At 45.2% G+C, this 25,800-nt stretch overlaps 1 protein-coding gene across 4 annotated transcripts in view; it reads left to right on the forward strand.

Annotated features, from left to right (window-relative positions):
- robo3 (roundabout, axon guidance receptor, homolog 3 (Drosophila)) overlaps positions 1-25,800 on the forward strand; it is a 309,406-nt gene that overhangs the window by 22,271 nt on the left and 261,335 nt on the right. For all 4 annotated transcript variants that reach the window (XM_041174412.1, XM_041174414.1, XM_041174415.1 and 1 more), the window contains exon 2: positions 17,449-17,775. In XM_041174412.1, coding sequence (XP_041030346.1) covers positions 17,449-17,775 — 327 coding nt within the window. The remainder of the gene's footprint in view (positions 1-17,448; positions 17,776-25,800) is intronic.

Genomic DNA, 25,800 nt, shown 5'->3' on the forward strand with positions numbered 1-25,800 from the left:
GATTACTACTATAATAACTCCTAAAACTCCTAATTAATTTGGTTCCAGTTACACCCCCGTTAAGGCAAAAAAATACATTTTAAACAGATCCAAGCAAGTCAACACAATGCCCTGGACTGTAGAATTCATAGTGGCTTTTCCCAGCTTCGGTTTCTGTAGCCAGCAGGCTTAATGCACAAGTACTGGAGGCTTCTCACACTTCTGGTAGATCGTACAATGCCTTCTCTAACATACAGCTTCATTCTCCTTTATACATGTATCTCTCTTTTAATGTAAATTCCATTGTTCCCATATGTCTTTGGAATTTTACCTTTCTCATAATATAAATATTTTCATGGTGCTAATATTGTCAGTAACCTTTGGGAAAAATAAACACACTGCTTGGCCTAGCTTCTCTGGCTAGGTGCAAACATCCTATCATCTCTTAGAAATTCAAACTGCCCTAATTTATCTAAATATGCAAAGTCTCCTCACCTCACATTCTAAGATTTCAGCCATGTTTACATATTTAGCATTTCAAACCTAGCTTCTTTTGATGACTCAAAAGCCTCCAGAACAGCTGTCTCCAATTCAATTAAATCCTCTCCCCCCACCACACCCCCCCCACACAAACACACACACATACACACACTATCCAAACCCAACTATTAACCTACTTTTACAATAAATCATAATAATTTTGAGAATTTCGTGACAGTTTGCTGAGATGTTACAGTGGGGTAGGACAGTGATCCTTTTTAAGGGGACAGGGAATATTAGGGAGAGTAAGAGGTGTATATTACACCGCACATGAGTTCAGGGGGCTATATGACCTTCTTACTCATACAGAACACTTAACGACCTACCTCTGACTACTTCTTGCTGTAGCAGAGAAATATACTAGGTAAACAGGGACATTAAATCCAGATAGAAAGTGGCAGGGGACATAGAATCATAGAATGGTAGTGAAGCTGTGGGGCATTGAAGCTTGTCAAAAGAGTTTGCTTCAGGTATTCCCATTAGATAATGCTCAGGGCGGGTCAACAGCAGCAACTTGCATTTATTTAGCACCATTAAAGTAGTAAAACACCCCAATGCACTTCACAGGAACATCATCAGACATCATTAGATGCCAAGCCAAAGAAGAAGACATTAGGAGGTGGTGATCAAATGCTTAGTCAAAGAGGGAGCTGCTAGTGTTATATGGTAGATATGAATGGTATCCTGAATTGTCTCTAGCCTAGATCCAGTACATAGAGCATGCACAGGTGCAGTCCCATTAACAGACTCAGCAAATGCCAAAGTCCCTGTTATATTTTGTATAACGCAGTGGATGAATGAAACTCAAGGTTGCAAAGGTCTCAGGTCTGTTTTGAGTTAGCTGATTTCATTACAAGCACTTATATTGTCTACAGTGTCCTGAGATAAGGAAGGGAAATGTCAGCCTGAGATCATGGTCCTGATCAATGATTGAAACAACCCACATTTGAATAACTGGTGACACTCATTGTCCTGCTATACATTTGTGGAATGGTTCCATAAGTGAGCACTGGAGAGCTGCTAACACCCGCTGAACAGTACAGATCTGTGCCAACCTGTAGCTATCACAAAGCAGCTTTTTACAATAGCTACAGTGTGGGCAGTTTGAAATGTGCCAATTGACACCAGCCACGTTGTTGCACAATGTTTACAGAGTCTGTGTAAAATTGCATCATCAGTGGATAAAAGCACTCAAAACCTTGCTTAGGAAGATAGGCTTTTTTTTTAGAACTCGTGTGTGCTGGCTTTTTGTGAAAAGCTAACCAACCAGAGAAAACACATCCTAACAGCAAATTCATGTCTGCTCCATTAATGACTCTGTTGTGTCGTGTGTTACTGATTGGGGGGGGGCTGTCATGGGTTTGGTGATTGGTTTCTTAGTTACTGTCAGCCAGGGCCATGGTAGGTGAACCGTAGATGACTGTTGTGCCCATAGGCTGGCGGCTGGGGGCCGGGGGTGGGTGGGGTGGGTGTGTGGGGGTTGGGGGGGGGGGTGGTGGTGGAGGGGCGCTAGTGGGGTGGGGGGGTGGGGGGGCAGAAATAAAAAAATATCAGCCAAGTTTCCCACTCCTGATCATGTCCCTGCCCCACCATCATCAGAAGCGGGTGCATTAGGGCAATAATAAGAACATGTAGGTATTTAGTGTATTTTATGTAGTAAACTGTCCCATAGTACTACACAGGAGCAGTGTCAGACAATATGTGACACCAGCTAAGGAGGTATTGGTACAGCTGACCAAAAGTTAAGAAGATACCTGAGGTTTTAAAGGTTGTCTTAAAGGAGGACTGAGATTCAGAGAGATTCAAGGAGGAATTCCAGAGCTTAGGGCCTAGCTAGCTGCCAATTGTTGGGGCAAACAATATTGGGGATGTGCAAGAGGCCCGAATGGGAGGAATGCAGCGTTCTTGGCGGACACTGGGTGAGGCTGGATCAGACTCGACTGTGATGCCATCCAATGTGATGCGGCCAATGCTCATTGTCTAGGCTCAACATGGAGAAGTGAGGGAATTGAAGGCTGTTGGACCGAAAGAAACGATATCCTAGTCTCAGTCAGTGCTGCAACAGGAGAGGGGAGAAAGGAGGAAAAGACAGGGAAGTCACTCCAGGCACTCTGAGGGGAACTGGATGGAGGGGTCAGGGGAAGCTGTGCCTAACAGATGGAGCCAGAACACAGAGAGGCAAGTGACAGCTGGAAATTGCCATCTGGCAAACCTGTGAGCTTATTCAGCCTCGCCAGGGCTCAGCAGTGTCTGAGTGGCACTTCCCAGTTCAACATCCCATCAGGCCAGTGCACATGCCCATAACCAAAACTGTACTCATGCATGGTGAGCTTTTGATGTTTCAACCAGACCCTTGTTAATTTCAAAACCGCAGAGTAGTTTGTAAAAGGAAACAGCATTGACTACTCAATATTTAATCATAGTGGGTGGTTGAGTGACCAGAGATAGCTCAGTGCACTCTGGTGAGTGTTTAATCAGGATGGCTGATTTATGATAATGCACTGAATGGATGACAGTGGCAATTTAAAAAAAATACACAGGTTGCTTCGGGCTTTAAAGAGCGAATGTCACCATCGGGACCCCTCGTAAAAAAGTCAAGCAGTTGCTAAGAATTATTATTGTTCACATCCTTTTTAGCTTATTTCTGTTTCTTTTAAAACAAATCTTAATAGTTTGAATAGTAGTGAGTGCTAATGGCGTAACTAATGGGAATGGATTGCAGGAGTTACACAGTCTGTTATTGTGGTGGAGTTAGATTAGCACCACTGAATATAGTTATTAGCAATGGTTGGAGGAGTTATTGGATCTGATTGCATGAATGAGTTAGATTCACATCATTAAATATATTTTGCAAATTCCAAGCTCCAAATGATTGAAAGGTCACATTGAAAGGTAGGAACAAGATAAAGATAGGCCATTCAACCTGTTCAACCGATCAGTTAGATCATGGTTGATTGATATTCCAATTCCATTGACTTTCCTTTGCTCTAAAGCCCTTGATCTCCTCAACTAACAAAAAATCCTATTTATTTCAGTCTTGAAACTTTTGGTTAACCCAGCATCCACAACCTTTTGGGGTAATAAAGGCTTTGGTCCACACTGGGGTCGTAAATTCAAAAAACTACCCTTCAGTCAGTAACTCAGAGCGCTCCCTAAGACAAGTTACTGAGCCCAATAGTGTGAGTGATTAACATTAGTAGGGATGCACATGGTGAGTGTAGATGTCCAGCAGTTCTTCAGAAGCACACTAGCAAAAAGTAGTTTAGGCTATAGAGGGTAAGACACGATGAGTGCGCTTCATGACTTACTGTGGTCTTCTCCATGTTGTTTCACTGCTTTACCAGGATGGAAAGGGACTGCCTAGTGTTTTCCCTAAATTGGCTTCAGGTTCCTCCCATTCTGGCCTCTTGCACATCCCCAATATAGTTTGCCCCAACAATTGGCAGCTATGCTTTCAGCTAGGCCCTAAGCTCTGGAATTCCTCCCTGAACCTCTCTGAATCTCTGTCCCCCTTTAAGACAATCTTTAAAACCTCAAGTATCTTCTTAACTCAGCTTTTGGTCAGCTGTACCAATACCTTCTTAGCTCAGGTCTTAAGGTGGAAGATTAGGGGGCTGGGGGAGGGTCAATGGCGCATGAGTGCCTCTAACATGTCTCTGTTGGGTAGACTGAATGGACCAAAGGGTCTTATCGATTTTCCTGTTCATTTGTATGAAATGTTGTCTTTCAGCTTCTTATTTCCACTTGACTGAGTAACTCCAATAATTAACAGCACTAACCAGTAGAACACCAGCATGCTGCAGCTCTGATTATTGCTCATATTGCTGAGTTTTACCAGGTAAATTCCAATGATTTACTGCTCCTGGGAGCCATAAATTGGCAATCCAGCTGTGGAAGACTACATGCCTGATACATTGCTTATGCCAACCTTATGGACAAATTCCAAAACCATGAGACTTTGTTCAGGAACGCAATATCATAAAATTACCCATTAGTAGACAAAACATCAAGCCAATCAGCAAATTAGCACACTGACCTCAGGCTTGAATTATTAATATTTGCTCCAATTGGGTAAAGCTCCATGTTGGGCTTGCAACACTGTATAATTTACTACAAGATAACAAGTTCAATGACTGCTGCTGTCAAGTGTGTTGGGCAGTAGCTTGGCACATCCCCAGAGGGCAAACAGGCATTTTCCCCAACCAGCATTTGTGTATCTCCTTTCAATTTGCTGAAAGTGGTGTTGGAAGTCTCTTGGCCATATTTAGCTATGGTGATCAAAAGACAATCGGAAAAATTGACCCATATATTTACAAACGTATGACAGTATCTACTGCCTTGTACAAAATGTTATTTCCTGTTGATATATTTTTATAGCACTTTTATGCCATTGTCATTTCCTATATCTGCATTCATAATGATAACTCCCTATGTAAACATTGGAGGTGATAGCATAGTTATATTGTTGTTGGACTAGTAATCCAGAGACCCATGTTAATGCTCTGGGGACAAGGGTTTGAATCCTGCCACGGCAGGTGGTGGAATTTGAATTCAATAAAAATCTGAAAGTATAATGATGATCATTGTCAATTGTTCACTAATGTCCTTTAGGGAAGGAAATCTGCCATCCTTACCTGGTCTGGCTTACATGTGACTCCAGACTCAGACCCACAGCAATGTGGTTGACTCTTAAATGCCCTCTGAAATGGCCTAGCAAGCCACCCAGTTGCAACAAACCACTGCAAAGTCTCAAAAAAGGAATGAAACCAGACGGACCACCCGGCATCGGCTTAGGCACCGGAAATGACATTGGCAATCTCAGCCCCGTCAACCCCGCAAAGTCCTCCTTACTAACATCTGGGGGCTAGTGCCAAAATTGGGAGAGTTGTCTCACAGACTAGTCAAGCAACAGCCTGACATAGTCATCCTCATGGAATCATACCTTACAGATAATGCCCCAGACACCACCATCACCATCCCTGGGTATGTCATGTCCTACTGGCAGGACAGACCCAGCAGGAGAGGCGGCACAGTGGTATACATTCGGGAGAGAGTCGCCCTGGGAGTCCTCAACGTCAAATCCAGATCCCATGAAGTCTCATGGCATCAGGTCAAACATGGGCAAGGAAACCTCCTGCTGATTACCACGTACCCTCAGCTGATGAATCAGTGCACCTCCATGTTGAACACCACTTGGAGGAAGCACTGAGAGCGCCAAGGGCACAGAATATACTCTGGGTGGAGGATTTCAACATCCATCGCCAAAAGTGGCTTGGTAGCACCACTACTGACCGAGTCCTAAATGCCATAGCTGCTAGGCTGGGTCTGCAACAGGTGGTGAGGGAAGCAACAAGAGGGAAAATCATACTTGACCTGATCCTCACCAACCTGCCTGTCGCAGATGCATCTGTCCATGACAGTATCAGTAGGAGTCACCACCGCACTGTCAGTGTGGAAACGAAGTTCCACCTTCACCTTGAGGATACCCTCCATCATGTTGTGTGGCACTAGCACTGCGCTAAATGGGATAGATTTTAAACAGATCTAGCAACTCAAGACTGGGCATGCGTGAGATGCTGTGGGCCATCAGCAGCAGCAGAATTGTACTCAAACACAATCTGTAACCTCATGGCCCGGAATATCCTCCACTCTATCCTTACCATCAAGCCAGAGGATCAACCCTGGTTCAATGAAGAGTGCAGGAAGGCATGCCAGAAGCAGCACCAGGCATACGTAAAAATGCATTGTCAACCTGGTGAAGCTATAACAGAGCACTACTTGTGTGCCAAACAGCATAAGCAGCAAGTGATAGACAGAGCTAAGTGATCCTGCAACCAACAGATCAGATCTAAGCTCTGCAGTCCTGCAACATCCAGTCGTGAATGGTGGTGGACAATTAAACAACTCACTGGAGGAGGAGGAGGCTCCACAAATATCCCCATCCTCAGTGATGGAGGAGCCCAGCACAACAGTGCAAAAGATAAGGCTGAAGCATTTGCTACAACCTTCAGCCAGAAATGCTGAGTGGATGATCCATCTTGGCCTCCTCCAGAGGTCCCCAGCATCACAGATGCCAGTCTTCAGCCAATTTGATCCACTCCACGTGATATCAAGAAATAGCTGAAGGCACCAGATTCTGCAAAGGCTACGGGCCCTGGCAATATTCAGGCAATTGTACTGAAGACTTGTGCTCCAGAACTTGCCATGCCGCTAGTCAAACTGTTCCATTACAACTACAACACTGGCATCTACCCAGCCATGTGGAAAATTGCCCAGGTATGTCCTGTACACAAAAAGCATCAGTCTACTCTCGATCATCAGGAAAGTAATGGAAGGGGTCTTCAATAATGCTGTCGAGCAGCACTTGCTTAGGAATAACCCGTTCACTGACACCCAGTTTTGGTTCTGCTAGGACCACTCAGCTCTTGACCTCATTACAGCCTTGGTTCAAACATGGACAAAAGAGCTGAACCCCAGAGGTGAGGTGAGAGTGACTGCCCGTGACATCAAGGCCACATTTGACTGAGTGTGACTGAGCCCTAGCAAAACTGGAGTCAATGGGAATTGGGGAAAAAGTCTCCACTGGTTGGAGTCATACCTCAGCACAAAGTAAGATGGTTGTGGTTGTTGGAGGTCAATCATCTCAGCTCCAGGACATCACTGCAGGAGTTCCTCAGGTTAATGTCGTCAGCCCAACCATCTTCAGCTGCTTCATCAATGACCTTCCTTCCATCATAAGGTCAGAAGTGGGGATGTTCGCTGATGATTGCACAATGTTCAGCACCATTCGTGACTCCTCAGGTACTGAAGCAGTCCATGTCCAAATGCAGCAATACCTGGACAATCTCCAGTCTTGGGCCGACAAGTGGCAAGTAACATTCATGCCACACAGTGCTAGGCAATGACCATCTCTAACAAGAGAGAATCTAACCATCGCCCCTTGACATTCACTGGAATCACCATCACTGAATTCCCCCACTATCAACATCCTAGGGTTTACCATTGACCAGAAACTGGATTGGACTGGACTAGCCATATAAATACTGTGGCTACAAGAGCAGGTTAGACCCTAGGAATCCTGTGTTGATTAACTCACCTCCTGACTCCCCAAAGCCTGTCCATTGCCTAAAGACACAAGTCAGGAGTGTGATGGAATACCCCCCACTTGCCTGGATGAGTGCAGTTCCCACAACACTCAATAAGCTTGACACCGTCCAGGACAAAGCAGTCCGCTTGATTGGCATCACATCCACAAACATTCATTCCCTCCACCACTGACACACAGTAGCAGCAGAGTGTACCATCTACAAGATGTACTGCAGGAATTCACCAAGGCTCCTTAGACATCATCTTCAAAACCTACGACCACTACCATCTAAAAGGACAATGGCAGCAGACAGATGGGAACACCACTGCCTGTAAGTTCCTCTCCAAGTCATTCACCATCTTGACTTGGAAATATATATCGCTGTTCCTTCATTGCCACTGGGTCAATATCCTGGAACTCCCTTCCTAACAATACTGTGGGTGTACCTACACACATTGACTGCAGTAGTTAAAGAAGGCAGCTCACCACCAACTTCTCAAGGGTAATTAGGGATGAGCAATAAATGCTGGCCCAGCCACAGAAGCATTCACCACCATGTAAATGAACAAAAAAAAATGGTCACACTGATGGGATCCTCCTACCACCAGTGGCATTGTAGTGTCTCAGTTTTGCATCTCTCAGATCAGTCTGTACAACAAAGATAGTCTTATCTAACTTCTCTAATTGCTGCAACACATATTATTTGATTATAAATAATGACACAAATTAAAAGTGTTATATAAGTAAGGCCAGAATGTATGAATGTAAAATGCAAACCAACCCCACTTCACTGGACGATTGTGTTTGCCTTTAACTGGCTATTGGCAATGCCACAGGTCATCAACTTGTATTAAATAATCAAGTCTTGCTTTGAAAATGATTTTTTATTCTAATATCAACCTTCATCATTCTTTAAGGTATGCCTAATGCATTAGTTATATATTCATTGAAGATCTTGGCTGTACAATTTGCCAGTCTATGCCATAAAGCTTAGTTTACGGGCAAAGAGGGTCAAGTTTAATTGTTTGGACCTAATACTGGGTGGTCACTTGTACAGCTGTGAAGTTAGCAGCGGAATGTATCTGTAAAATGAGCCTCTCCCAGTGGCTCTTTCAACATGCTGCAGTTTAGTCACACTAAACTGAAAGGATGAGGTAGGAAGATTTCCCGTATGATGCTTTGCAGTAAAATACTTTTTTCTCCTCTACTTATTCCTCCATCAAGCTTCTGGGTAAATGTATCAATGCTCACCCTGCAACCAGGTTGGCAATGGGAATGTCACAATTGGTTTCAGAGACCTAAGAAGGGGATGATTCAGTCAATGAATCCAACCACTGACTCTTGCTGGAATGTGAAGGTCAAGTAAAGATGTATCAGGCTCCAATGCAGCTACTTACCCCATCCCCCGCACCCCCCTGCCACCACCACCACCACCACCACCACCCCTCCCCTCCCCACCCCCCTGCCCCCACCCCCAGGGTGATCAGGACCCTCTCCCTTCATTAACCCAAGGGAAGTTAAACTTAGTGCCTTTTGTCCTTCCCCCAACTCTTCCTCCATTAATGAGATAAGGGAGACAGCCTTGCATTCCTATCGCAGTTTGACACATCTTTCACACACATCCTAAAGCTCCTGATTTAAGATAATTACTTTTGGAATTGTTGGAGTTGGAATGTTGCCACATTGATTAAATGTAGCAGCTATTTTGTACAAAGCAAGATCCCACGAGCAGTAGTTAGATGAGTGAGCACTTTGGTGATATTGGTTTAAGGGAAGAATTTTGGCCAGGTTCCCAGAACAAGTGCCTGCTGTCCTTCAGGTGATAATGAGCTGCCAGTTGTGTCTAAGTGGTAACACCCTTGTCTCTGAGTCAGATGGTTGTAGGTTCAAGTTTGAGTGCCAAATCTAGGCTGATAACCCAATATGGTACTGAGGGAGTGCAGACCTGTTGAAGGTACAGTCTTTCAGATGTGTTGCCAAACCAAGTCCCTGCCTGCCCTCTTAGGAGGATGTAAAATATTTCATGGTGTTATTTTGAAGTACAGCAGGGAAGCTCTCACTGGTGCCCTGGCCAATATTAATCCCTGAACCATCAACACTAAAATCAGGTGATCGGACCAACAATGATCCCTGTAAACTTTTGTTGTTGTGCACGACCAGTTTTTTTCAGCACGCGGTACCTGGTTTTTTTGTGTGCAACTGCTGTCGCCTGCACAGTATTGACCACAGAACAAGGCCTGGGTAGAACTTTTCAGGTGGTTGTGGAGCCATGCCCACACACAGCTTAGTGGGAGCATTGCTGGTCAATATTGCATTGTACACAGCAAGCTCCCACAAAAATCAAAGTGCCTGCCCCTTTTCCTACATTACAACAGTGACCACACCTGAAATGTACTTCCTTGGCTACAAAGTGCATTTGGACATCCTGAGGTTTTGAATGGCTCTATATTAATATAAGTCTTCTCTTTCTTTAGACCTTAATTTCCAGACAGACAATTTAACATCTCAATGAATGATGGCACCACAGGCCAAAAAGCACTCTTCCAGTGCCAGTCTAGATTGTGTGCTCAAGTCATGCAGTGGGATTTGAACCTGCAACTGAAAGGTGGTTAGGTAACTCGGCACAGAATGGGAATGAAACCTGGAATCTGCATAGTTGGCCTCCTCAGTCCATGAAACCGCAGGCTGACGCTTTAAGTAAGACAACAGTGCCCATTTTAAAATTTCCATTGAAATACAAGCACACATTTTATCCAGATACAACATAAAGGGACCAATGCTTTAGTTGCAGGTGGCTTGCCCCACTTTCCCCAAGGTTGTATAACAGGAATGCCAGGGGTGCACGTTCCAGGACTTTCCATCCATTACATCTCACGTTTCAATCTTCTCGACACTGATGTGATATCAATAACAAGAAAATCTGTCAGTTTCATCAATTTTACATCAATCAGCTAGACCGAAATTCACTGGAAATTTGGAAATGTATCTTTGCATCAGACAGAAAGCTGATAAAACTGTGATGCCAGCTGATTGTGTCCAACTTGACATTTGACCAGTGCAGATCACACACACACACGCGCGCACACACACACGTATATATGCACATGTGTGTGTGTGTAGGTGTATATACATATACACACACACTTTTTTTAATTCATTCATGGAAGTGGGCTTTGCTGGCTGGGCCAGCATTTATTGCCCATCCTTAACCGCCCTTGAGAAGGTGGTGGTGAGCTGCCTTCTTGAACCTCTGCAGTCCATGCAGCGTAAGTACACCCACAGTGTGTAGGGGTGGAAGTTCCAGGATGCACATGCAAATATATATGTACACACACACATTCTCACACACACACACACACACACATGTGCGCGTGCACACACATTCACACACACACTCACGATTACAATTCAGAACCTAGTTGTTTGTGATCAAGAACATATGCAAGCTGCTCACCCCCACCATCCCCTCCACTACTGCCCACTACCCCCTGTCTGCTGTCACCCTCTCCCTCCCATGGTTTATTGAGCATTAGTCAGTTTGGTTTTGAACCTCGCAGTTGATCACCGATTGATGCTGCTGGGAGTTGGGATTGTTCCAGTTAGTGACAGAATTGGGGCTAAGGAGAAATCAGCATCGACAAGGGCTTCTACATTTGTTATTCAGTGTGAACATGTGGGATCAGGCTGAACTTTGATGAGTTCACTCCCCTACCCCTACTTCCTTCACCCCATCATCCAATTGCCTGCAAACAGGCTCTAAGCTCACAATTGACCACTTTGGTATTGAAGTACAGTTGGCATCCACGTGACCAAATTTTACATGGCACAGAAAAGGACAACATTTGGGCCTCATACCTACAACTAGGCACCATAGCAGAATCCATCAATGGTGGATCAGTGTTGGTGACGGAATGGAGAGGGAATGAAAGGCTGGTAGAAATCTAAACTTCCCTTTCTCAAAAGACTGTGATTGCTGGTATAATTGGAGCTTTGAAGTGTGAGAGTGGTAGGTTTCTGTTAGTTAAGTGTATCAAACAATTTGGAGATAGGTGGGTAAATGGAGTCAAGGTGCAGATCCACCATTGTCAAGTTGAATGGCAGAATAGGCCTGAAGGGCTGAATGGCCTATTCCTGTTCCTGTGTTTCTGTAGCCATGTGAAATGCATGAAATGTTCAATTTCCGCGGTCTACCACGGCAGGCTTAGCTGCTCTGTCTAAGGTGCTGAAAGTACACTTGGCAATCTGCTGGAAATGAGACGTGCACTTCAAATATGAGGCGCAGAATCATTCACCACACTCAGTCAACTTGTACTTAAGCAGTTGATTAGGGAGTTGCTGCTTTTTCATTAATTACATTTTGAGAGGTGATTGTAAATGTCAATCACTGAATTGTTCCTGAGAGTACGCTGCAACATGAGTGTTTCTTGGTCATGCTACACCAGTCACGGAGAGACCCAAATTCCAAGGTATCTGGCATTCCTGGAATGTTTGAGCCATCCACATGCAGTTAAAGTTTACAATAGGAGCCAGTGTCATAACAAACACTGTCCAGCAAGACAAAATCTGGTCCTGCACCTCAACCTTCTGTGTCAACTCTGAAATGCCCCACACAAGCAAACAGCAAAGCACACCTGTAGTCTTTGCTGCCTGCGAAGCATTTCCCCATTCGGAAGGAACAGTGTCCCCTCACCCTCACCACTTTAAGATCAAAGGTGTTGGGTTTCCATTGGTTTCATCAACTCAATCTGGGCAGAATCTGTTGAAACAATGTGAAAGATTGAGGAATTTTAAATGGAAGTTACGCCAAATAAGCCACTTATATCTGTAACAAAAACTGAAAATGCTGGAAAAACTCAGCAAGGTCGAACCGCATCTGTGGAGAGAAAAACAGTTAACATCACAAGTCCTTATGACCCTTATTCAGAGCTCAAAAGGACTCATAAGTCATAAGGACTCTAAACGTTAACTCTGTTTTTTCTCTCCACAGATGCTGTTAGACCTGTTGAGTTTTTTCAGCATTTTCTGTTTTTGTTTCAGATTTCCAGCATCTGCAGCATTTTGCTTTTCCCCCCACTTACACCTGTGTTTTCTGCAATCATTTCCATTGCTTCAAGATATAGTTTGGCCACATCAGGCCCTGCCCACAAAACTGGCCATTTCCCTGGGTGAAATTGAAAGCTTCTGTGGATTGCTCTCTATTTTCTTTGGCATGTAGGTGCCAGGCTGTGGATCTTAAAAGTCTTTTCATAAAACAGTGCTTAATTTACTATAAGAAATTGACTAGTGTACCCCAACGAACCTATTAAATGGTTCAGTATTTTTTTTTAGTCACTTTCAGTGATTCTTGGTCCATGTTGCTCACAGTGGGAGGGCTGGACACCCTCATTAAAATAATTATTTTTGGTGATAAACCTGTTTCCAGCTCTATTAATTAGAATTGCACCAGGTTGCCACTCTTCAATACATCAAAGAATACTTTCTAATGGTAAGGGGAGAAAGGAAACCAATTATGTATTATTACACTACCCAATCGTACTGGTTCATTGAAGAATTTATGTTTGTAATTGTGCAAATGAATTTTAGTGGAAGTCTCATCCAACGGATGTAATTTCAAGCACATTTTGGGCGCAGTTTCCTGATTGGACTGAAAGTAGAAACTTTACCCACGACTCAGCCATCATGAGCAGAGACAGTGGCGGACTGGTAATATCACTGGACTAATAATCCAAAGGCCCAAATTAATGTTCTCAGGACATGGCTTCAAATCCCACCATCCATCTGGTGATGCTTAAATTCAAATAATTAATAAATCTGGAATTGAAAGCTAGTTTCAGTAATGGTGACCATGAAACTACCATTGATTGTCGTAAAACCCATCTGGTTCACTAATTTCTTTCAGGGAGGAAAATCTGCCATCCTTACCCATCTGGCCAACATGTGATTCCAGACCCACAGAAAAGTGGTTGACTCGTAAATGGCTGAGCAAGCCACTCAGTTGTACCAAACTGCTAGCACCGTGGGTGTGCCTGCATCACACAGACTGCAGTGGCTCACCGCCACCTTCTCAAGGGTAATTAGGGGTGGGCAGTAAATGTTGGCCTTACCAGTGACGTCCCACATCCCATGAAAGAATAAATTAAAAACAATTACTGGCTCAGCATTGCAGCTAAGGCACTATTATCTTCAGGAAACTGTGTCTTTTCAAGGTCAGTAGCTTCCACACTCCCTGAGAATTCCAGCTTCATCCTGTTGTGACTCTGTTTATTATAAAGCAGGAAAAATTGGTATAAATATATCCTATTCTCAACACAATCTTTCCTGAGAATCACACATGCCAAGGAGAAAACACCAAGGTAAATACTTGGGCTCCAAATAAGAGCACTATGTCCTGACAACACATGTTAGGAATGTGTCTGTTGTGCCCACGCCAATTTTTCCATTCAATTCTTTCAAATCACAGGGTATGCATGTGTTATGTGATCCAATGCATGGAGCTCTGCAGTGGGACCACTAAGCTGACAATGAGGGTGGAAGTGTAACAGAGTGACTCTTATTACTAAGTGTTTGACAATGACGGTGAGGTGTGCAACAGAGAGAATGTTGCAACCGAGCATCTGAAGTTGAGAGCAGGGTGCAACAGAGACGGTGTTATAACTGAAAGTCTGATATGACGGAGAGTGGGGGTAACATTGAATTATAACTGCAAGCCTGTTAATGAGGCTAGCTTGTGTTTTAGATTACAACTGTAAGCATCACCATGCACAGTCCATAATATACCGAATTGGGTACCGAATCCTCAGGAATCTTGGACCATACAGCCTAGACTTCTGTCCCAACAGTGCTGATTTTTCAATGGATGTTGAGCAGACAGATATTCAGTGGTGTAATCTGCTGTGCCCCTGCCATTTTCTGTGGTCAGATCCCAACAGCAGACCCTGATGTACACCCCACTGACACCCATTAATCAGATGAGGTGAACACAGTCTTTGCATTGGTTTGCCCTCAAAGCATAAAGTTGGGACATCTCGGAGTGTGATGGCACACAGGTTTCATCACTAACATTTAACATTTTCAGTCCAAAGTGAGTGTTCTCCACAGGAAGTTGGAAACCCGCCACCCATCACTGAGGATCACTAAAGGCTCTACCCGTAGACTGGCATGAAAAGTGGAGGCCAGAAATACAACCAGAACCAGGGGCATCTCCTGGACTTCACTCCCACAGGCAGCAAGCCTTGGCTTCCAGTGGTTGTCATGTTCTAGTATACATTTCAGAAGAAAATTGGATAAATACTTGAATGGGAGAAATTTGCAAGGCTTTAAGGAAAGAGTAGGACTGATTGACCAATTCTTTCAAGAACTGGCACAAGCACAACTGACTATGGGCCGGGGGCAGGAAGGTGGGATTAGAAAGGGCACCTGGGTGTCCTCGGGCTGGCATGGACATGATGGGCCGAATGGCCTCCTTCTGTGCTGTAACTTTTCTATGGCTCTAAGCACAATGGGCTGAATGACCTCTTTTTCTGTGCTGTAAAATTCTACCATTCCATATCTAAATCTCCCCTGGCCAGGATACACTGTGACCAAGTTTGATGGACTGCAGAGAAAGTACAGCTTGTTCTCCTTGCCTCAGTGCGCACAAAGCCACACAGACCAGAGTTGTCAACTCTGTTTGGATGTATTCCTGGAGATTTCTTCACATGACCTCCTGCCTCCCAATGCCCCACCCTCAAGCTCCCACCATTGGTTACTGGCTTCATCCATCCAAGTAGCACACCACCCTCCTACACCAATTGGAAAGCAAACAGGTTCTTAATTACACAATCGGATGGTGCCTGATAGTCAGTCAACCTTTCTATTCCAGATCCAATATTTTTACAACTAATAAATTAAAGAAAATGTTTAAGAGCAAAAGAGATACATGAAATTGTTTTTACTATCACTGTACTTTCTCTCCTACAGTTGTTTGCAGCAAAGTCCTGGAGAATAATCTTTAATTCTTGGAGATTCCAGGACCATTCTGTATCTGGTATTCCTAATACATAGTGGGTTTGAAAAGTTGCCCTCATTGTGACAGAGGTCAAGTTATAATGAGTATAGGGTCCATTAGATGGATAGTGTTATAACAAGGCTGAGATATGCAGTCTAACTCTTCACTTTCACAGTAATTGACTTTATGCACTGTTTGAAAAGGGCACATTGTGAGTGAATATGCTGCGTTCCGATATGATTAAATGGATAATATTAGCATAAAGATGTATTTGCGTGAAGGATTCAGGCTTGGGGAGATAAGGCGAACATTCCTGAGAACAGAATGCCCAGTTTCCTACTGTTGTACCTGTAAAACCTTTTGGGGTGGGGAGAGATAAGTGCAGCTGATTGTGAAATGATTAATCTGTCTAACCACAGAAATGGGATCCGCAGTAAGCGGAATATACATTGAAATTGCAGCTAGTCGCCCACGGACTGAGATAAACACACAGCAGCAGCCCCAGTTATACCAGGGGAAATGAAGCCATTTCCCACAGCCATGAACACGGTTTTGTCTCTCCATCTTGATTTAAAGTGATGATGTAGGGTAATTAGAGGGGCACAGTCTGGCTTAGCAAATGATTTTGTTTGGGGAAATAGTTAAACTGCCAGTTGACTCCATCGACTGTCACTGTGCCTGTGTTTAGCCAACCTTTTCCAATTTTCTTTTACGTAATCTTTCTATGATCGTAGTACTCCTTTAAAAGATGTCGAGGTGGGGGTTACACCAGTGAAAACAAGTTGACCTGCAGCTCCTCTTCTGGCACGCTTTGGCAAATGTACTCCCGCTGTGGTGCCGAACAGTGCAGCTTAGCAAGGCTCTCAGTTTGATGAGGGGCTGTGTAACGTTAGCTGATCCCAGTCAAGTTGTGGTCGACCTCCCGTCTTCCCCTTCCATAAACTCAAGCGCATCCTGAACTCTGTTGCCCTTCTCCTAACTTGCATCAAGTCCTGTTCACCATTGCCCCTTGCTCACTGACCACCTGACTCCTAGTCACTGTTTCCATTTTAAATTTCTCACTCTCATGTGTCTCCAAGGCCTCAGCCTTCCCTGCCATTTTAACCCTCCTCCAGCCTGACAACCCTTCAAAACCTCTAACCATCTGAGCACCCCATTGGCGACCATTCCTTTAGCTGCCAAGTCCACAGACTTTGAAATTCCCTCCCTATATCACCATGCCTCTTCATCTCTTTCCTCCTTTAAGGTATTCCCTAAAATCCACCCTTTGGCAACCGACATTTGGTCAATTGTTCTAAAGATTCCTTATGTGGCTCAGTATAGAGCAGAGAATATTGAGGAGAGATTTAAGAAAGATGCTCTTGTAGAATGATGCCATTGATGTCTGTAGCGTACAGTGGTGGGAAACAATCACCCATTGTTGCTACTCTTTATTGCTGTTATTGGAAAATACAAAATGGATGCATAGTTCCATTGGAAGGGACCTTGATAATTTTCTTCTGTTATAGCACCACTTGTAATGCCTGTTCTATCTGAGGTCTAAGGATATGGGCAATACTGCATCTCTAGACTATCCCTAGGAGTCCTGAGAAGGTATTGGTTGTGTCTCTCCTTAAATTGCTGCAGATCCTGCAGTAATGGTGTTCCTGAAATGCAGTTAGGTAGAGAATTCCAGCACTACCACCACATGATAAGTTACCCGCTGCTCCAAGACAGAGCCCAATATCTAATATAATGAGGTGATTGTTAACAAATCTTGCAGTGATGCCATTGGCTTAGTAATGGGGCTCACCAGACTGGGTAATCACAACGGCAAATCAATTTTTTTTCATATATATATAATTTTTCTTTTCAGGTTCCAGGTTGCGTCTGGAAGACTCTGCGCCCCGGGTCATCGAGCACCCCTCAGACTTGATTGTGTCGAAAGGAGAGCCAGCCACACTGAACTGCAAAGCAGAGGGGCGGCCCACCCCCATCATTGAATGGTACAAGGACGGAGAGCGAGTGGAGACGGACAAGGATGACCCTCGTTCCCATCGCATGCTGCTCCCCAGCGGATCGCTCTTCTTCCTGCGCATTGTGCACGGGCGCAGGAGCAAGCCAGACGAAGGCGTCTACGTGTGTCTAGCCAGGAATTACCTCGGGGAAGCGGTCAGTCGAAACGCATCGCTGGAAGTAGCAAGTAAGTGACCAGATGAAAAGAGCCCCTCGTCCCTCTTTGGTGATGCGCTGACCAACACCTACCCTCCTGGTCCAATAGGCCTAAGGCTAAACACATGCCTTCGTGAGCTGTCATTTGGGAATTGGGCAGCGCTGTCTCACTACATGGTGAGGCTAGAGAAGCTCTTCTCCTTAGAGCAGAGAATATTGAGGAGAGATTTAAGAGAGGTGTCCAAAATAATGACTGGTGTAAAGAGGGAGAAATAATTTTTAATGGCAAGTGAGCCAGCTTCCAAGGACACAGCTTTTAAAACAATTGACTAAAGAACCCAGGCTAAGAGGAGGAGAAATGTTTTTATTCAGCGATTTGATTTGCCTGAAAGGGAGGTGGAAGCAGATTCAGTAGCAACTTTCAAAGGAAATTGTGCAAATACTAGAAAAGGAAAGATTTGCAGGGTTACAGGGGAAAGAACAGGGGAGTAGAGAGCTAATTTGATAGTTGTTTCATAGAACCAGCACAGACATGATGGTCTCGTATGGTACAAGAATTCTATGATTCTGTGAATTCAGCACTATTTCTTTGTTCTGACCCCAGGAAATGTTTCTGGTCCCATCAGTTTGTTTAAACGTGGATAGGACGTGGACTTCAATCCCTCCATTTAGAAGAGGAATGCCATTCGCTGAAGGAAGCGATGCTCAATTTCCAATCCATTAGAGTTGGCAGTTATGAGCGATATAATTGGAGCCATCCCCTTACCCTGAGCACCCTCAAAACCCTTTTCATGCCGAGTGTTTATCAAATGTCGTTTGGTTGAGTTAAGCCATCGATCAGTCGATCAATGCTGCACGGCTGAGCATTGCAGCTTCCAGCTAGCAGATGCCAAAGGTCAACGCTCACAGAACATTAACACCCGAATTGCAATGTCAGTGTTTGCGAGGTATTACAGCCCTGTGGGCTGCGATTGACAGGCCTGTGTCATTAGGACAACCTCAAGTCACAGTTTCCCATTTTGCTGACAGCTCATGTCAAAACCCTTTAACTCTTTGAGGATTGCAATCTGTTTGCCTCAAATTGACAAGACGTGTCACATTTATATTTATTATATAAGCTGCTCAGAGCTGGACATTTGTCGGTGTGGACATGTATTGAGGGTCCCTTTGACAATGCTGCACCTCTACGCCCCTCAATTGATTTTCCAGGGTTGGAAGGTCAATGCTCAAGCACCAAGGGGGACACTACTGCAGCGCCCCGAGAGGCAGTGAAGAATCTTAAAGTAACACGAGCCTCTCTCTTGTTGGCCCTGGCAGAGATTCAAGGCTGAAGCAATTAATGGAATGGGAGCTATCTTGGAGGAAGCGTAGGCTCTCCCTGGGTGCTGTTCCTTCATTGCTGAACTTCAAGATACAAATGCTGCTACCGCACACCCACCATTACCTTCATCCCTAGAGAATGCTGGTAACCAGGACGGGCCACAGGGAAATGAGGTGGCAGGCTGCCCTTGCCCTTCCCCCCCCCCCCCACCCCCAACCCCCACACCCCTCACCCATTGGCTTTTAGATAGTAGGTGGGCAGAGAAGGGGCATCACAACAAGAAAGGGTAGTAAAGCCTTGGGCGCGGTGAGGAATTGGCAGCTGGCCTCAATGCTCAATTTTCCCATTACCTCCACCATTACCCATCGCAAGTGCCGGAACGGTAGCAGAAAATAAATTCAGTTCTCAGCGTCATAAGAGAGTCAGTAATCCCCAGTTAGTATGGAATCTTTGAATCCTACAAGCACAGCAGGTGGGGGGTGGCGGGGGTGGGGGGGGGTGGGGCCTTCAAACTGTGCTAGCTCCACAAAAGAGCAGATCCAAATGGTGTCATTCTCTTGCCCTTTCTTCAAGGCTTCCCAGTGATTTGGGATGTATAAGGCAGGAAGCCCTGAGCTGTTGTAATATTTATGCCACAGTCCTAGTGCAAGTTTGTTGCCTTGTATTATACTGCTCCCCATACCATGCACTCTTCTGGCCTTTATTATGAAAAGACCATGTTCATACCCAAAGACCTTCTGTACAGTGAACTGGCCACTGGGTCACTACCTCCTGGGTGAAAGGTGGCAGACGTTGACACTGACAACTGGGAGACAGTCGCTGAAGGCCGTGACCTCTGGAGACTGATTGCATGGAAAGGTATTGGGAGAGGCTAGCGGAAACGAGCAGCTCAGCTGGCCACAAAATGGGCCCAGAGAAAACAAGAGGCCAGTGAACCATGCACTTTCTCAGCCCACTTCGTCTGCAGCAAATGCGGCAGAGACTGACGTGCTAGAGCGGGGCTCGTGAGCCCCAACAGGTGATGCTTAGCATAGACCCCACCGTGGTGCCAATGTCTTTTGAGAGGGAAAGTTGCCACAGTTATCATCGAGGTACTGGAAAAAGCATACACAAGGATGACTGGAAAGGCTGAATGAAGTTGGGGGTCTTTCCCCCAGAAAATAGAAGGTTGAGGGGTGACCTGATAGAGGTCTTTAAAATTATGAAGGAACTTGAGAGGGTGCGGAAGATGGGCTGAATTTTCCCTGCACACTGGCATTGGGAAAGCATTGGGAGAGGAGTCAGGCCGCCACTTGAGCCACTCGAGGGCCCAATTAACGACCACTTCCCACCCCTTCGGGCACTTTGCCCGGTAAACCCTGGTAGCCTCACAGAGGGTACCTGGGGTGAGCCTTTTTTATGAGCACATTTCAAGGGCCCACTGGTGGCAAAAACACCACTGTTGCACCATGACTCTCACTACCTCCACCTCCTCCAATTGCCTTGTGCTGCTTCCAGAGAAAAACTCACCACTCTTCAAGAGTGGCCCACCATCAAGACACACTTATCCTTGTGCTGCAGCCTCAGCAGTGGCTACCACTAGTGGCGGTGGTGTCGAGGCTGCTGACTTCAGGCCGCCTGATTGGGCAGCCTGCTCCAGTGAGCGAGCTGCCATCTGTGACGGGACAGCAGCCTGTTTATTGGCCTCTTCTGGCAAAGTTCTGCCTCGGGATCCTGTTGCCTGCCAGAGCAGGGTCTGCTCCCACTTCTCTGGCCCCAGCAGCAGGTCCTCGGCCTCCCCTGAAAAAATCCACCCTGATGTTTCCATCGGAGGAGACCAAAGCCAGGGCCTTAAGTGTAAAAGCTACTAATAAACTCAATAGGGAGTTCAGGAGAAACTGAAAGAACTCCCTCGCACGTGGAGAGGTCAAGGAGAACAAAATAGATGCATTTAAGGGGAAACTAGCTGAGTTCACAAGTGAGAAAGGAACTGAGGGTTACACTGAGGGGGTGAGATGAGGAGGGCTGGGAGAAGGCTCAAGGGGAATATAATCTCCAGCATAGGCCAGTCGAGCTGAATGGCTGTTTCTGTGCTGTCTCCTTCATGTAGTTCTGTGTATACTGAGAGTGATTACTAATGTACAGAACTGATTGTGGCAGGAGGAAGGTAGGTTGGTTGGTTGCAATTGCTCCAGGAGTCTGAAGCTGCTGATTGTACATATTCAGACTGTGCTATAAATACAGAATCCTCCCTTGTGCCTGCACCTCGTGCTTTAGAATGTTCTAAGGAGTCAGCATTTGCTATTTTTATTTTTTTTTCCACTGAACATCATTTTTTAACTTCAATTTCAGAAAGGTTTAGCCTGAAAGTGACACTTTGCAACGTTAAGAACAAATGTGTTAGTCTGTTTGGGTGAAATTCTTCTGTCCACCATTTTAATCTAACCAGCCTTTAACATAAAGGAAGGAGGAACTTTTGAAGTGTAATTACTGTTTCAATATAGGAACCCTGGCAACTTATTTACACACAGCAAGATTCCACAAAGAGATAATAACCAAGTTATCTGTTTTTAGTGATGCTGGTTGAGGGATAAATGTTGGCCAAGTCACCAGGGAGAACTCCCCTGCTCCTCTTTGATATACTACCAGGATAACTTATACAACTGCCTGCGAGAGCAGATGGTGCTTTGATTTACGCAAAGGATGGCACTTGACAGTGCAGCACTCCCTCAGCACTGTACTGGAGTGTCAGCCTAGGTATGTGCTCTGGTCTTGGGAGTCGGACTTGAATCTAGGATTTTCTGACTGAGAGGTGACAGTGTTATCATTGAATCCCTTTATCTGGATAGTACTGATTACCGTGAGTCCCTTTATCTGGATAGTACTGATTACCGTGAGTCCCCTTATCTGGATAGTACTGATTACAGTGAGTCCCCTTATCTGGATAGTACTGATTACCGTGAGTCCTTTTACCTGCATATTACTGATTACCGTGAGTCCCTTTATTTGGATAGTACTAATTACCGTGAATCCCTTTATTTGGATAGTACTGATTACCATGAATCCCTTTATCTGGATAGTACTGATTACTGTGAGTCCTTTTCCCTGGATAGTACTACCCCCTGTGACTCCCATTACCTGGATTGTATATACCTATATATACCTATTATGGTGTATAATTGTTCCTGCTGAAATCGTGGCATTTTGTTTAAAACCATAAGTTGCAGTGAAACTTGCTCGGTTAAAGGAGACCATGGGACCCCACATGGACTAGCTGGCGCAATCCTTTGTAGCATTTGTCTTTTCAACAAATAGAAAAGCATCATTTACCTTTTGAACCTGTCTCTGACAATTCTTAAGGATAGGTGAGTGTATGTGCGTGAGAAAGAAGAAACACATATAAAGCAAGAGGCAGACTTTGCTGGGGATGAGGAGGGAATTCATGCACAAACTGACAGGGAAAGACCAAAAGAGAGAGATACAGTCATAATTAAGAGAAATAAATATCAGCATGGACAGGGCCTACAAGCAAGTTAGGGGTGAACAAGACTTCATTTTGTTAAATAGTATCACAATTTCCATACTATTCACTTGAGAAAGTCCAGTGGAAATGCCTCAGGGGTCACAACGGGCAGCCAGAAGTCAAAGGTCAGAAGTTGTTTAAACCAAGAGGTTTGCTATTTCCCTGACCCATCACCGCCTGACAGCTAAAATGTCCCTTCTGAGGTGACACATGTCACAGCTCCTTCAGAATGGAGGAGGTCAGTGATGGATAGGAACTGACGGATATGTTACAATAACACTGAGGATGGGTATAAAGTGAGCACGAATCGGATCATAGCTCTGGAGAGAAGCCATTTGAGCAAACAAAGAGTATTGAAGGTACAATGTAAAAGGGAAATAAACAGAGTGACTCTCAGAGTTAGTTTTAACATTTGCATAAAGGACAAATACAAAAGTTTCACTGTGATGGAACAGTTCTTTTGGCTCAGGGGTCTGTGCATTGCCAGGTCTGGAACTGAACCCCACAGGTCAAGAATCCTGGTCTGTGGTGGTTGGTCCCATTCAGGGTGATGGTTGGGATGACCTTAGCGGGTTAGGAAGCGGAAGATGTGGCCAGGATTCCTGCACTGGAGCATTATCCAGTAAACCCTGATTGCAAATAGGTTGTGTGTGCACGTTGGCAAGAAACAGGATCAGGCTCAGCTGTGATTCTTCTTGACCGGGCCCCACATTCACATAGTTGGAGAATGCACACGTGCAGGCTCACACAGGAAGAATAGTTATTTGGGCAATTTACCACAGAGCGGACAGCACTTACAGGAGAGGAAGGGGGTACTGGTCTGTGTTACCCGAGTGTGGATACATGTGTAATTTTGGAGGGGTGACAGTGTAAAATTTTACATACATAGCTCAAAATCAAGACGTGAATCGGGCAAGCTGAGTTCCCGATATGACTTCCCATGTGACAAAACTCTACTCTGGGAGCATTAAATCGTAAAATTTACCCCGATGCTTATTCCTCTAACATTTGGGGGGGAAAATTGATTAAATTCATTTTAACTACTTGGAAATGTAGCAATTAAAAGCTTTGTAGATCTGGGCCTAATTTTACTCGTGATAAATACCTGCTATTGTGGAAGCCTTATTAAACCTCTCCTTGCGCAGTCGATGGCTTGCATTCCCAAGGTTACTCAGCTGCTCCTTATCTGTCCTGCCCGAGTCCTGATTGCACTTCCAGAGTTGAATGAAGCTGTTAAGCCATTGTATCTGCTAATGGTTTTATGGAGGCTCAGCCTTGGCAAACACAGGAAAATTGGTCCTTATCACCTTTTAAGATAAATTGTTGTACACCTGTGACCTACGTCGGTGCCCAAGGCAGAAGCGCAGGGCTGAGTAGCGCAGGCACAGTCGGGTGGCACACAGCGGTCCAGCAATTTCTTTGTACCGAAGATAATACTGGAAACTCTCTTCCCTCGAAAGGTAACCCAATTGGGGTCCTTAAAATTCTAAAGGGGTATAAAGACAACAAGAACATATTTCCACTTGTGAGGAAGTCCAAAACTTGGAGTGGTAAATATAAGATACTGAAGTTGATGATAAGTGCAGTAACAATTTAGAACCGGCTTGTCCAACCTGTTCATGTGGTGTTGGGCGGGCACATTTCACATTTTCTCACACTCAAGCTAATGAGCAAATTTTGGAATGATAAGATTTGGCACAACATTAAACATGAATTTCAAAAAAATCCGACATATGAGAAGAAACAACTTGCTGAGGAAAACAAAAAGTCACAATAATATATTGATCATTTTTAAAAATGTGTATCAAGTAAAGACAACCATTAGTGTGTGAAAGGGTGAGAGTATGTGTCCAGCTCACTACCAGGCTCGGGGTATGTGAGATCAGGTGAGAGTGCCTGTTGGTGTGTGGTAGTGAGTGTGCGCAAGAACGCTGAGACTGGGAGTGAGCCAGACACACACACTCCCCTCTCTCTCAAGCATGCACACCCCTCTCTCACACACACCCATCTCTCTCACACACATACACGCACTTACCCCCTCTCTCACACAATCACCCCTCTCTCTCTCACACTCACCCCCTCCCTCTCTCTCACACACAAACCCCTCTCTCTCACACACACCCCCCTCTCTCACACACACGTATAGCACTCACCCCCTCTCTCACATAGTCACCCCTCTCTCACACATATACTCTCACCTCTCACACACACTCACCCCCTCTTTCTCACACACACTCACCCCCTCCCTCTCTCACACACAAACCCCTCTCTCTCACACACTCACCCCTCTCTCACACACACATATAGCACTCACCCCCTCTCATACAATCACCCCTCTCTCACACATGTACTCTCACCTCTCACACACACTCACCCCCTCTCTCTCACACACAAACCCCTCTCTCTCACACACAAACCCCTCTCTCTCACACACACACATACATGAACTCACCCCCTCTCTCACACAATCACCCCTCTCTCACACACACTCACCCCCTCTCTCTCACACACACAAACACATCTCTCTCTCTCGCACAATCACACACACACTCCCTCATCTCACTCACACACATAACTCCCACCTAACTCACGTACACACACACTCCCATCTCTCACACACACAAACTCCACTCTTTCTCTCACACATGCACACACTCCTCATGCACACACACAGTCAGCCCACACACCCCCCTCACACACACACACACACAGACACTCCCCCCTCACGTCACAGATACACACCCCCTCGTGTGACACACACACACACACACACACACACACACACACAGAGTCAACGCACACCCTCTCCTCCCTTTCTCACACACACACACACACACACACTTCTCTCTGACGCACACACACACTCCCCCCTCACACATACACCCCTCTCTCTTCACTCACACACACAGACACACACCCCCTCGTGTGTCTCTCACCCACACACACACACGCACACAAACACGCCCCCCTCTCACACGCACACTCCCCCATCTCTCTCACACACACAAACACACACGCACCTCTCTCTCTCGCATGCATAAATGAACTCCCTCATTTCACTCACACACACAACTCCTACCTCACTCATGCACACACGCTCCCATCTCTCACACACACACACTCCACCCTTTCTCTCACACACGTACATACACTCCCCATGCACACGCACACATACTCCCCCTCTCACACACAACCCCTCTCTCTTATACACACGCACACACACACAGTAAACC

This window comes from Carcharodon carcharias, chromosome 25 (genome assembly GCF_017639515.1).
Source record: "Carcharodon carcharias isolate sCarCar2 chromosome 25, sCarCar2.pri, whole genome shotgun sequence".
NCBI classification, from domain to species: Eukaryota; Metazoa; Chordata; class Chondrichthyes; order Lamniformes; family Lamnidae; genus Carcharodon; species Carcharodon carcharias.